Consider the following 12924-nt stretch of genomic DNA (forward strand, 5'->3'; position numbering starts at 1 on the left):
TACGCTATGACCACAGCTTTCCCCTGATCTACCAATCTTGTTCTAACCATGTCTACTTGGAAGGCAGTTGCATTGATCTGAACCCAAAGCGTGATTCTAAACATGCTTACCTAAATGCATACTCCTGAATCTGATAAAAGACTCTACTCCCAAGCAAACATGCTCAGCATGGTACATGCACACATACAGCAGCAAGAGTGGGGAAGACACACTTTCCTTTCCTATTCCCCTGAAATTTCTCCTTGCCCCCCCCCTCAAATGTTCAAGCTCTGAGCCTGAATCCTTCAGCACCTCTGGGTCCCTCCTGACTGGTGTCTTTCTCGCAGGCTGCAATGTATCACTGGTGAGATAATAGTACATTAGTGGTGGGTTTATACTGGACCATCCATCCATCATTCTGCTTTCATAGTTCTTTGGTGATGCTTTCCCCATGTTATTGCATTCTTGTGAACCTGACATTCTTACACTACAGTGCTGCAAAAGCAGGACACACAAACCCAGAACGTTTGCAGTATGAAAAGTTACAGGATTTCAGCAGGAAACGATGGGACACAAATCATTTGGAAATGAAGCAGTGTGCCCGCCTCAAAACTTTTGCAAGCGTAAACAGTTGGACAGTGGGATCACGTATAACCACCTTGATTCTGTCATGAGCACAAATAATCACAAATGCACAAGAAAAATGGCCCATAGTAGGCATATTCCTGTAAGGGACTGGGGGATGCACGCAATGACATTTTTTTGTGGGTCTGTATTCTGGCTTTCAGCAGGAGCAAGATTTGTGCTATCAGCCATCCCCTGTGTCACTCTGAAAGCCAACTTCCTCACTTCTCAGAACAGAAGAAGAAGAAGAAGAGTTTGGATTTGATATCCCGCCTTTCACTCCCCTTCAGGAGTCTCAAAGCGGCTAACAATCTCCTTTCCCTTCCTCCCCCACAACAAACACTCTGTGAGGTGAGTGGGGCTGAGAGACTTCAGAGAAGTGTGACTGGCCCAAGGTCACCCAGCATGTGGAGGAGCGGAGACACGAACCCGGTTCCCCAGATTACGAGTCTACTGCTCTTAACCACTACACCACACTGGCTCAGCACAAACTTGGTGTTGCAGAGAGTCTTTAAAAATATAAAATAAAAGCACTGAACAAATTTTTGGTTCAATAGACATGTGATCTCTTGTGGGGAGGGGAGAAAACAAAGCAGACATGTCTGAAGACAGAAGTGGTGGGGCAAAGAGAAAACAGCAATCCACAGGATGTACATGTATCAGTGCAGGAAGGGGCTGATCAAATAAACAAAAACCTCAACAACCTCTTCTCTTTCCAGGTATTTTTGCTTTTATTATCATTATTTATTGAATTTATCAGTCACTTTCCACAGAACATCTCAAAAGCAACTTACAAAAATAGCAGCACACGGTACAAAAATGTTTAAAACCAGTTATAATACTCGTAGCAACATCAAAAAGTGTTGATGTTCCTCAACAACAACAACCACCCCAAAATAACAAATCCCGCCCCCACTCCATGCTCCCCACCAAAGAATTAACTAGCTAAACTACCATCAACTGCTGCAGAAATTAATACTGCCCAGGAGAAGAAAGACAGTTTAATCTGGCAATGAAAATACATTGGTGTTGATGCCAGGCAAGCCACTCTGGGGAAAGAACCTCACAGATGTGGGAGCCAGTACTGAGAAGACCTGTTCTTACCTCTTTCTGGACAAGACAGAATAAGGCCTCTGATGATGACCTCAGGCTCCAGTCAGGCTCGTATGGGAAGAGGGGTCTTGTAGAAAATGGGATCCCAATCTGTATAAGGCTTTACAAGTCAGAATCAGCACTTTGAATTGAACCAAGAAACACATTGGTATCCTCTGTAATCAAGCCAGAATTGGTGTTACATGTTCAAAGCACCTGGTCTCCACCAATAAACTGGCTGCTGAATTTTGCCCCAGCTGCAGTTTCCCCAAACCATTGTCAAAGGCAGCTCCACATACAATGCATTGCAGCAATCCAGCCATATGTCATAGCTGGGCTGACAGGTAGAGCTGAAAGAAGGCATTCTATGCCATTTGCATCTCCGGTCACAGCAACGGAACAAGGAGTATCCCCAATCTGTGCATCTGATTATACAGTGGGGAGATCCAGTTGCACATCACCTACCTGGACCAAGGAACCACCTAGTAGCAGTATCTCTGACTTAGCTGGATTGAGTTACAGGTAGGTAGCCATGTTGGTCTGCCATAGTCGGGGGGAAAATATCCTTCCAGCAAAGTGGGTGTCACTGTTTTGCGGCGGTTCCTCTCCTGTTTGGGTGGTCCACTCCAAAAAGTGCACACAAAGGCTCATACCAATAACATAACTTAGTTGGTCTCTAAGGTGCTACTGGAAGGGGGAGGGAATTATTTTGTTTTAGCTAGATTGAGTTTCAGTTGTTTTTCCTCATCCAATTGTTTACTGCAGTCAGGCACTGATTCAGTAAATCCATGGAGGGATATGATGAATCCCTGTGAAACCCCACAATAAAGGCTCCACAGGACTGAACAATAATTCTAAGCATCCCTTTTTGAAGTGGACCTCCCAAACAGGAGAGGAACCACCACAAAACAGTGACACCCACTTTCCATTCTGACAGAAGGTCCAGAAGGATACCATGCTCAATGGTATCAAAAGCAAACCAGAGTTCAAAGGGAAGAACAGCATCACCCTTCTCCTATCTCTCTCCTGATAAAGGGTAATCATACAGAGTACCCAATGTTGTTTCAGTGCCTGAAACCTGACTGAATTGGATCCAGAAAAGCAGTCTCATCCAAGCATGCCTGGATCTGGTCAGCAACTACCCGCTGAAGAACTTTGCCGAGAAAGAGGTTGTTTGCCACCAGTTTGTAGTTATTCAGCTAGATCTTCCAGATCTAGGGATGGCTTTTTCATGTTTTACCGCCATCGCCATTAGCTAGTCTGGGACCACCCACTCTTGTCAAGAGACATTAATAAATTCTCTGACCCAGCTGACCATCCCTTCACTGCTGGGTACATCTCTATGCACCCCTTATTTCTACAACCATTTGGTGGCTTCATTAATAGTTTCTGTAGCCATTACCCAAGGACAGGGTGTAAATGGAACCATTAAAATGCAGTCTCAGCTGGGAAACGTTGACATTCTCATTGAGAAATTCTGGGTAGTTTGTGTGTTTTGAGAAAAGCTATCTAAAGCCAACCCATTCCACATCTGATGCTGATGGGGGTAGGACTATGATGCTAAGAGGCACTGCCCTCCATTTAAATAATCTGCCATGGATAATTAGTAGGTTACAGTCCCTCGTGTGTTGTCACAGCCAGTTGATTGTTGTCAGTTGCCCCAGAACCTTCTTCATTCATTAGCTCTCTCTGATCTGAGATGGCCGTGTCTTCTAACTGATGAGTCCATGCCTCAGGCACCCCACCTTCAGTTTCTTTCAGCAACAGGCCCTGGTAGCATCGGATATTTTCCTCATGGAGTTGGGTTACCTCTGTGTTCCCTCCACAGAAGCCTGCCGTATGGTTGGCTAAACCATTGTTGACATTGGCTACGTGGACCTTGTTGCCTGCTCGCCTCTTCTTGTTCTTGTCCTGGATGAGGAGGCAGGTGAAGACCTGCTTGAATCTCTTGCGGAAGTGCTTGGAGATGAGAGCGTAGACAATTGGGTTGAGGCAAGAATTGGCGTAGGACAGGCAATGGGAAGCCAAGCGGCAGGCGTAGGTGGCCCGGTTAAAGGGGAAATAGCCAAACCAGAAGCACAAGATCACTAGGTGGTGGGGTAGCCAGCACAGGCAGAAGAGGACGGCCACTGCTATGATCATCTTGGTGACCCTGCGCTTGGCTTTACGGGACTCCGAGATCCTCTCAATGGGATCTACAGCGGTCCACAAGAACTTAATGGTCCTAGCGTAAGCCAGGCTGACAACAAAGACTGGGAGGACGTAGCCAAATACGAAGGTGAGGATGTCCAAGATCTTGCGGCGCTGGTCCTCCCAAATAGGGACACAGATGGGCACCTCCTGGTAGTGGACTATTTGGTAGTAGCTGAGATACGGTCCTGCAAAAAGCAGTGACAGTGTCCAGATCATTACAATGGCAAGAGCTGCATTGCGAGAGGTCCGGAGATCCCGGGATTTCAGGGGGTAACGGATAGCCAGATACCTGGAAGCAGAGTGGGTGTGGGGTAAAGGGGTTAGTTTCTTGAACACAATAAATTTTGAGAAGCCCAAAAAACATCACCTTCCCTTTCCTATGGTTGCTTCAGTGCCTGACCTCCTTATTCTCATTTCCACATATTATCTTGGGTCACAGCCATACCATATGTTGAAAAAGCACATGACTTCCCCCAAAGAATCCTGGGAAGTGTTGTTTATTGAGTGTGTTGGGAATGGTAGCTCTGTGAGGGGGTAAACTACGGTTCCCATGATTCTTTGAGGGAGGCTATGTGCTTTAAATGCCTGGTGAGGGTGTGACCTTGGTGACAAGCCAACAGAGTTATTTTCTAGGGTCTTCCCAAAACTCCTTAAGCTTAAACTGCCAACGAAAACTCCAAATTGGGGCCCACAACAACTTATGCAGATCTAGGAAGAGCTTCCATAATTCACAAAGCTTTTCATATGTGTACAATGTGTTTCCTTCCTACTTCAATGTCTTTCCTTCCTCCTTCAATACAGAAAACTGAGTGCAGAAACACATATGCCTGAGGAATGCCAAGAATCCAAGTGAACTGGGAGATTGCATGTTCAGGCACAAATTTATTAAGGTGCCCCCTATGCAGAAACAGCAAGAGGTGCTAAGTGGGATTAGGTTGTTAAGGACAAAGGAATGGAGAAAACTTGAGAAAGGGTATTGAGAAAATGTATGTGGAGCAGGTTTGGAAGGATCTTTCATTTTTCTGGTATCAAATTCAGCTCTCCACAGTTTGCAGCAATTTAAGATTCATTCATTTATTTTAAATCATCATGGAAATTCATCAGCATTTTAGTGAAAATTTCTCCTGCTATAAATATTTTTCCATGCAATCTTTTCTTATAACCAATCTTCCCTAATACAATGCTATTTTTGGTGATGTGTGCATTTTAATACACACTTTACTTTAGTATATGCATCTTTGTACGCTGGAAAACTGACTGCAAAATTCAGAAAAGCGTGACTTTGGAAACAGAGCTGTGTTTCTGTTCCCAAGCGCAAATTTGGTAGGTTCACCTTTAAGTGCAAAGTGGAGCAAATTTCTCTCCTATCCCTGAAAGGTATTCAAAGGAGCAAGGTCCTTTGTCCTCTACTCCTTCCTATGGAAGAAGTAGGATCCTTCCATTGATAAAGCAATATATTGGTTTGGAGGACAGAGAGGGAGACATGCCAGAGAGGAGGAGTGCTTGTATTTACCTGTCCACAGAGACAGCTGCCAGGGTGAAACTGCTGGCATACATGGTGAGGTAGATGAGAAAGTGCACTGCCTTGCAGGCAAAGGCACCAAAGAGCCACCCATCCAGCGTGTAGATGGTGGCCTGGAAGGGGACACAGAAGACAATGAAGCACAGGTCCGCCACCGCCAGGTTAAGGATGAACAGGTTGGTGGTGTTGTATTTCACCTGTCCATTGCGCAGCAGCACAGCCAGCACCAAGCCGTTCCCTACTGTGCCCACGAAGAAGATGAGGGAGAAGACCACCGGCACAATAATGCCTGCAGTTCGTGCTTCTACGCTGTCTGAAGATGTGTTCCAGCTGTCTGGCATCTCCCCATCTGAGAGAAAGGGGCCTGGAGAAATAGGAAAAGATGAAATGAACAGAGGTAAAAGTAGGAAATCATGGGACAAGCCCTGCCTCATATCCCTGCAGTAGTTTCCTGTCCGCTCCCAGATACTGCACACGCTTCTTGTCCCTTCAAAGCTCTCCAGGGCCTTGTCTTCCATTGTCTCTTGTATCCCAATTTATCCCTGCTCAGGATATTCACTCCTCCAGCTCTACCTTCTTCACCAGCACATGCACACAGCAAACATACACATAATTCCAATTTTTCTCTCGTGTGCATGCGCGCACACAGAAACACGCACTCATAAAGACACCATCATACCATCATAAAATTGTACCACACACACAAGATTGCTTTCAGTCTCATTTTATTAATAAGTGGGGAAATAATCCAGATTTATCAATAAGTGAAAAAAGAGTAGCCAACCAAGAGGTTGATGTTGTTTCATATATCATCTGGACCTGTTGATTGCCCATTCAGGAATACCAGGAGGCAGATATAGCTGCAAGTTATAGGAACCATTTTATAGGAACCTTTTGACGATGGTTAAAGACGGCTTTAAAATGGTTCTCCCAAACCCTGGCAGGTACATGGCAAATAGACCACTCACATTAAGGACTAAAATTCCCGAACCTAATTGCCCAAAGTTTTCAGAATTTCAAGAATGGGAGGCCATTATCAGTTGATGCCATTAACTTGATACAGCCTGAACTGTGAGAATTATAAGGGTCTTGTACTTTTTTTGCGGATCATAATAAGAGGTATCAAAAGACTTTTGTCATTCATATGATAATTTATATATCGGGTATGCGATTTACTCCTAAGAATCTCTTTATCAACCAAATCTTGTACAAATAGCCATTTTGGAAAGCATGCACTGGATTGTCAATCTGAGCATATTTTAGACACAATGGATTCAAGCCTTAATGTACCGTGCTCAAGTGAAGAGTCTACTATTATTCTGCCTAAGCACTTCTGTATCGTGTCTTGAGAACTGAATCCATATGCCAGCCACAGCTCCAATAAGCAGGAAAGATTATATTAGATCATGATGCATTAAACACAACCAATGTCCCCTCACACACCAATGCAACTCCAGTGAGGGTAAGATACTAGAGTTAGTTCCCAGTTCCTTACTTGCCCGTTAGTCTGGATTGGTCAAATTCTGTGCATTTGAAATTGCATTAAATGGAATGTTCAGGAATGGGTTATGGCTGGCAACTTGCACTTATCAGACTCTGTTGGGTACCAGCATGAAACAAGTTAATTTAACAGTGACATCAGGATCTGTAAAGCTCCTCTGTGATGTAAATGGCTCAGATTACATTGGCATGAGACTGGATTAACTCTAGGTCACTCTGGGTGTCTGGGTTCAAGACCCCTTTCTCCTACAGCAGGCACAAGCCTTAACCCTGACCGCCAATCCATCGTGGAGAAAGCCTCTGCCAAGCACTACTTGACCCTCTTTAGTTCATTACATCCCCAAAGCTCTTAAGCCTCTTGTTTTGGTGAATTAAAATGCCCACCTTTGTTTGACAGGACTCAGCTGCTGCAACCAGCCTGGAAAAAGGTAGAAGGAGGGAACAGAACATTTAAAGAGAATGGTGGTGAAAAGGGAGGGCAGGCCTGGATTGTGTTTTGAAGTTGTTGATTAATCATAGACTGGCGTTGAAGTGTCTCTTTTAACGTTGTATTTCCTCCCTCGGCACTTTGAACAATGGCATGTTGAAAAGATGCAACTTTCCCCACCTGCAGACTCTATCTGCATCCAGGAAATCTGAACCTGCTGAATTCCTGCAGAGTAACCTGTGCTTCCAGGAATGGGATTGGTGGGCGGGGGTCATGGCAGCCGGAGTGCTCCGTGCACCTAGTGACTTTGCCTGCCCTCACATTCCACGGGGAAGCGAGTGCCAGACTGCCAGGCAAACTGCGATGAGAGCCTGGTTCCTCTTTCAACCAAAGAAATTCCCCCATCATTATCTGATTATCTTGGTCTGTCTCGCTCCTGCAGTGTTGGGAGACTCCATTCCTGGCGCACTGGAAACAGGAAGCCTCCTGTAGATACCATCTTATCAGGAGAACTATCCCACACAAAGTAGGAATTGGGACTTTAGCATGGTAGCACCTACCCTTTGGAATTCCTTCCTTTTGAATATGTTAAGTAGAATTGTTTAATTGTACATTGAAATGGAAAATGACTCTGAATATGTATTGCTAAAGGGAACATTGGGGAAATTCCATTGAAGAGCTTTCTGAGCAATACGTTGATCATTAACTTAGGATGTATCTCTGCTGCTCTCTCATGTGGTGTTTAACTGTAGATCACATGGAAGGTTTATTCAGTTACAAATCACCATTTTGAGGGAATCTGTGTTCTCAAGCCACTGAAGACAAAGGTGTTCTAATGTCTCCCCTGGAAAGAAAACAGCCTCCAGGCTAATAGATGTGGGAGACAGAGAGCTCTGTGTGTCAGCTGTGATTATAAATAGTATTTCAGATTTGTAAGAAGCTGAAACTGTGCTGGGACAAACATATGATTTTATGTAACTATTCGGATGTATCATTATTTGTTTTTGTGACTGTTTGAACAAAGTTCTGTTAATAAAGCTTTAAAACCATATTTTGGGTATGGACAATTTTTATTCCTAGAGTTTTGATTCATCCTGTTGCTTCAAGCTGCATAATACTAATATTTGCAATAGAATACTAGATTGGCACCATTTCTGTTGTCTTTTTGATGCCTATAGACCTTCCCTTTTCAGCAAGCTTTTTAAGTTGAAATCTTTCCCAGTCTGCCTCTGTATTGGAATTGTTTTAAAGATATTTTTACTCTTCCCCCAACCTATTGTTTGCTGTCCTGGGCAGGATATAAAATTAATAAATAATAAACAAAACAAAACAAAAAACAAAAAGTCATAATCTCCAATCTTAGCACCATTAGGCTGTGGTAGTAAATCATTTACTCTAGACTAGTTTTGGGACTAAAGGTGCACCCCGTGCCAGCAGGGGCTGATAGGAATTCTAATCTAGACCAAAACACCTGGAAGGAACAAGTTTGGCAAAAGCTGCAGTATGATCTGATGCACATAACTGCCTTGCCTGTAGCAGCTGCTTTTATATTGCTTTTCCCTGCTCATGTTGAATGAATGGTTTTATCTGCTGCAAGCAGAAGCGAATTTTTTTTAATGCTACCAATCAACCCACATGTAAGTGGCTTATGGTGGCGTGCAATATTCCAGGTGCTGCTTGTGACAAAATGAGTCCAACCACCCCATTTGTTGCGAATGTGGGATTGCACACAAATGGGTGCCCTGTCCCTAGCTGGGTTGAGTATGGCAGCTTTCTTCAACACAACACACACAGCTTGGAGATGTGAAGTTTGATCCATCCGAGCAGCCAATAAAATCGCATATGGTTTAGTAGTGGATTCAGAATTTGCAATGTTAAGATGCCATTATCAGAATTTGGGAGAGGGTGGGAATCACTCAGAGCTGGGGTTGGGTGGAACTCACATGGTTTTATAACATGCTGAAGATTAACATTGAACATGGCTTTTAATTTCTACTGTAGCGTTTGTGTCATGCATCAGCTACACTCACAATTAAAATATAAAACATTAGCAACCTCTACAAAACTGAGAGTGGGTAAGGGGAAAGGACAGGTCATTGCTACAGAAGGAAGAATGCTGTTTTGTTTCAGCTGTGATTTGCCTCTTTAGCCTTTAAGCCTTTCCGCATGTATACCAGAAAGATTGCTGTGTGAGCAAGGTTTGTGCCTTCGCCCCTCCTTCCCAGAATTCTCTTGAGCCCCCCACCCCCGCTTGCTTCCAGACTGCACTCGTTCTCTCCACAAGATCATTCTTTAAAGAAAGAATAGTCATTTCCTTATTGCAAAGGGTTGCGTACATAATAACCCTTGTAAGCCAAGTATCACAATGAAGAAACTCTATATTTATAAATCATATGGCAGAGCTTATAAGATAGAAGCTACAATATAGCTACAGAACACCCAACATTCAAATACATCGTTAAAGTAAAGCCATAACATATCCACAGCTGTTCATCGCTTGCCCAAAGAGAAGATGCTCAGACTGTTCACCTGTCCCATTGTGGAAGGTGTCATTTCCACCCCGCCTCCCGTTCCAGCCCATCTGCCTCACACTGAACAGAACTGTCTCTGAGCTGGAATAAAGACGCAGCCCTTTCCGATCTCTTACTTCCCTGCCTCTGAAGAATAGAAGAGAGTGAAGCAGCATCTGCTGAAATTCTCCCTTCGGTACAGCAATTAAAAGCAGGCAGGAGCCTTGCCTACTGAATTTTGCCACTCTAGGAGGAACTCCACACACACACACACACACCCTCCTGAAAAACTCCCTTTGAGCCACATTGGGGGGAGACAGGGAACCCTCCCCTTGTTTCGATACCATTTCTATTTTTTGTTTTACTTCTCAAAAGCTGTGTACTCACTTGTTAGGAAAGAGGCGAGATCCTCCTGGCCTCCTTCGAGTCTTCACTATCCGGCACCGATGCTTGGGCAACACGAAGAAGCCCTTGCCCTGCTTCTGCCCAGTGCCAAGGGAAAAGAAACTGCCCGGAGGGGACTCTGCAAGTTAAGGTGCTCAGTAGGTCTTCCCTGTGCCTCTTCCTCTTAGCTACTTCTCAGTGCATCCACCTTGCTGCATCTGCTTCCTTCTTTCTCTCTCTCTCCTCCCTGATGTCTCTCTCTAGATCTCTGCTCCCCCTCTCCTGCTCTTGCTGTGCCAAGCCCATTGATCCTTTTTTTCTTTCCTTGAGGTTTGGTTGGGTGTTAACCCTCCTATGGCCAGATCTCCAGTACTATCTAGCTGCCTATCAGTCCACCTACTTACCTTCCTAATTGAAATGTCTATCTGCTTATCTACCTACCTAATATATTTTATCTTCCTAGCTATCTATCTATCTGATCTCTCTGCTAGCCTCCTTTCCTGACACAGCTGGTTCTATTCTTCAGGGATCCAGGGGCATGAAGATGCGAATATATATCCATATATCACGGGTTGCCCTCCACACCCTCTCTACGAGCGCTGCATATTTTACCGCCGGCTTTTAAGTGGCAAGATCACTTTTGCAGCTACAGCCAAAGAACGTATTTACAAAACCATCTTGATAGCCAATGGGGAAAGAGCATATTCTGCCCCCTCCGTCTCTCCCAAGCTGTACAAAAAATGCAGGCATGCCAAGGATCAGGCTGCTAGCAGGCACTGGGGACATCTAAGTTTCTGAGTACTTCTTGGGGTGTGCTATGCTTCTGCACGTGGCATTGAAAGCCACCAGCTCACCTTGGACTTAGCATTACCGCACAAAGGCTTTCCCAGAGCTTTTCTCACAGCCTACATGAGCCTGACCGTTGTTTTTTCGTTTCTGCCAGGCTCACTGGATCCAGGTGCTGATGGAAGTCATAATCTAAAACATCTGGAAGGCACTAGCTTGGCAAAGGCTGGCATAAATCCTGCAGGGCCCGTTACCGGATTCTGAAATGTGTAGTCTGGAACATCTGGAGGGCACCAGCTTGGCAAAGGCCGACTTCCACAACGGTAGAGCAAACATTTTGTATGCAAAAGGTCCCAGATTAAACTCCTGGCACTTTCGTTTAAAAAAAGGAATGGGTAGTAGATCCCATTCTACACATCAAGGAGAAGAGAGCAGTGTATTTACTACCCAGTGAAACAGATCACATTTTCCCAAGGACACCCCACTCCCACCCAAAAAAACGCATTTTGAATGCTGGGGAAATGTGACATGTAATAGCTTGAGGAAAGATGCCCAGATCCCTCCTTGTAATTAAGTGATTTATGCACTTATACCATAGCAAAAGCTGATTGGCGTGAGTCAGCCAACGATCAATACTATGAAGTCCCATTCACTGCAAGATGGGGATGTTAAGCACATTCTTAATGCTTCCATGGAAATGTATGGTGAAAAGTAGGCATGGCAACCCTGTGTCCAGAAGGGTCTTGTCTCTCTCATATTGTGAGCTCTCTTTGTTTGTGTGCTGCACATATATACACATGTACATTTGAAGGCTGACTGGAGAGAAACATATTCCTCCGAGTGCAAAAGGCTTTCCTCACCATTGCTATTAACAAGAGACACTGCTAACTTCCAGCCATCTGGGACTAGGCGGCGTACAGCTTCGAACTAGGCCTCATCAGTTACGGCGCTCCGCTTTCCACAGCTTGAACCCATCAATATTCCCACTTTAAATCTAAGGCGCTGAAACGAAAAGTAGGCCAATAAAAATTATGCTGCAAGTCTGCAGCAGGGTTTTTAAACACAGTTCTCCGTGTTGCACTGCAATGTACTCGTGCTCAAAGATGTGCCGCGCGGCTCAGCGACTTGCAAAAGTTGCTCATGGCAGCAGGTAGCAGATGGGGACATATTTCTCTACGTTTTATTTCACAGAATCTCTATACCACTTAATTGTAAACTAAACCTCTAAGCAGTTTACAAGAATGCTAAAAAAATACATTCAAACTGTCCATAAAAGTCAAAAAACAAGTTTAAGAATCAAAACATAAATAAAATCAACAGATTTAAAGTCTACACAATAAGCTTAAAATTTCAGATTAAAGTACTTGCATGTCTGGGTAAGCTTGCTTAATTTTTATTTTTTTATTTTTTAGTAGATGCTGAAAATAATACTGTTTGGTGAAGGCACCCGCCTGGTGTCAATAGGCAGGGAGTTCCGTAGTGTAGGAGCTGTCACACTAAAAGATTGATTTGTTAACAAGTGCAGAATGAATGGAGCTTGTGAAAGTAGCAGACTCATTAACAAGGAAAAAACAAGTGAAGTAACAGCTATGCCCATACCCCTGCCCCCTAACTTCTCCCAAACACACCCTTAGCAAAGCTTCACATACAAGCCTCACTCTCAGACCTTCCAATTATCCGCAAAGATAACACTGCTAATCTCTTGCCAACCAGCAAGCATCTGGTCTACAAAAACAGAGCAGCATTAAGCAATATAGTGTCATACAAATAGCAACATATCAACTCTCTATTGGGGGGACACACCACTAAAACAAATTGTCCCCGAAGAAGGATCAGCGGCAGTTTTTCCCTTATCACTGTAAAGTTAAGGATATAAAAACCCTACCATACTGCATCAAAATGGTATC

At 44.2% G+C, this 12924-nt stretch overlaps 1 protein-coding gene across 2 annotated transcripts; it reads right to left on the reverse strand.

Annotated features, from left to right (window-relative positions):
- Positions 1-2294: 2294 nt before the first annotated feature.
- GALR3 (galanin receptor 3) lies at positions 2295-10837 on the reverse strand. 2 transcript variants are annotated; one of them, XM_081928503.1, is made up of 4 exons: positions 10235-10837; positions 5608-5774; positions 5402-5523; positions 2295-4177 (listed from the first exon to the last, which is right to left on the reverse strand). In XM_081928503.1, exons 2-4 carry the CDS (start codon positions 5749-5751, stop codon positions 3307-3309), a joined length of 1137 nt encoding a protein of 378 aa, XP_081784629.1. In that variant the 5' UTR covers positions 5752-5774; positions 10235-10837; the 3' UTR covers positions 2295-3306. The 2 variants fall into 2 exon arrangements, with proteins under 2 accessions (XP_081784629.1, XP_081784628.1); XM_081928502.1 differs by having other exon boundaries at positions 5402-5774.
- Between the last annotated feature and the right edge of the window lie 2087 nt (positions 10838-12924).

The sequence above is a fragment of the Podarcis melisellensis genome (genome assembly GCF_964234715.1).
Source record: "Podarcis melisellensis genome assembly, chromosome: 10".
In the NCBI taxonomy this organism is placed as follows: Eukaryota; Metazoa; Chordata; class Lepidosauria; order Squamata; family Lacertidae; genus Podarcis; species Podarcis melisellensis.

What these genes read in the sequence shown, in the direction of transcription:
- GALR3 (XM_081928502.1), bottom strand. Translation starts at nt 5,751, where the DNA reads ATGCCAGACAGCTGGAACACATCTTCAGACAGCGTAGAAGCACGAACT. An exon ending in GCAGCTGTCTCTGTGGACAG is followed by an intron (nt 4,178 to 5,401) that starts GTAAATACAAGC and finishes CTCTGCTTCCAG; the next exon opens with GTATCTGGCTATCCGTTACC.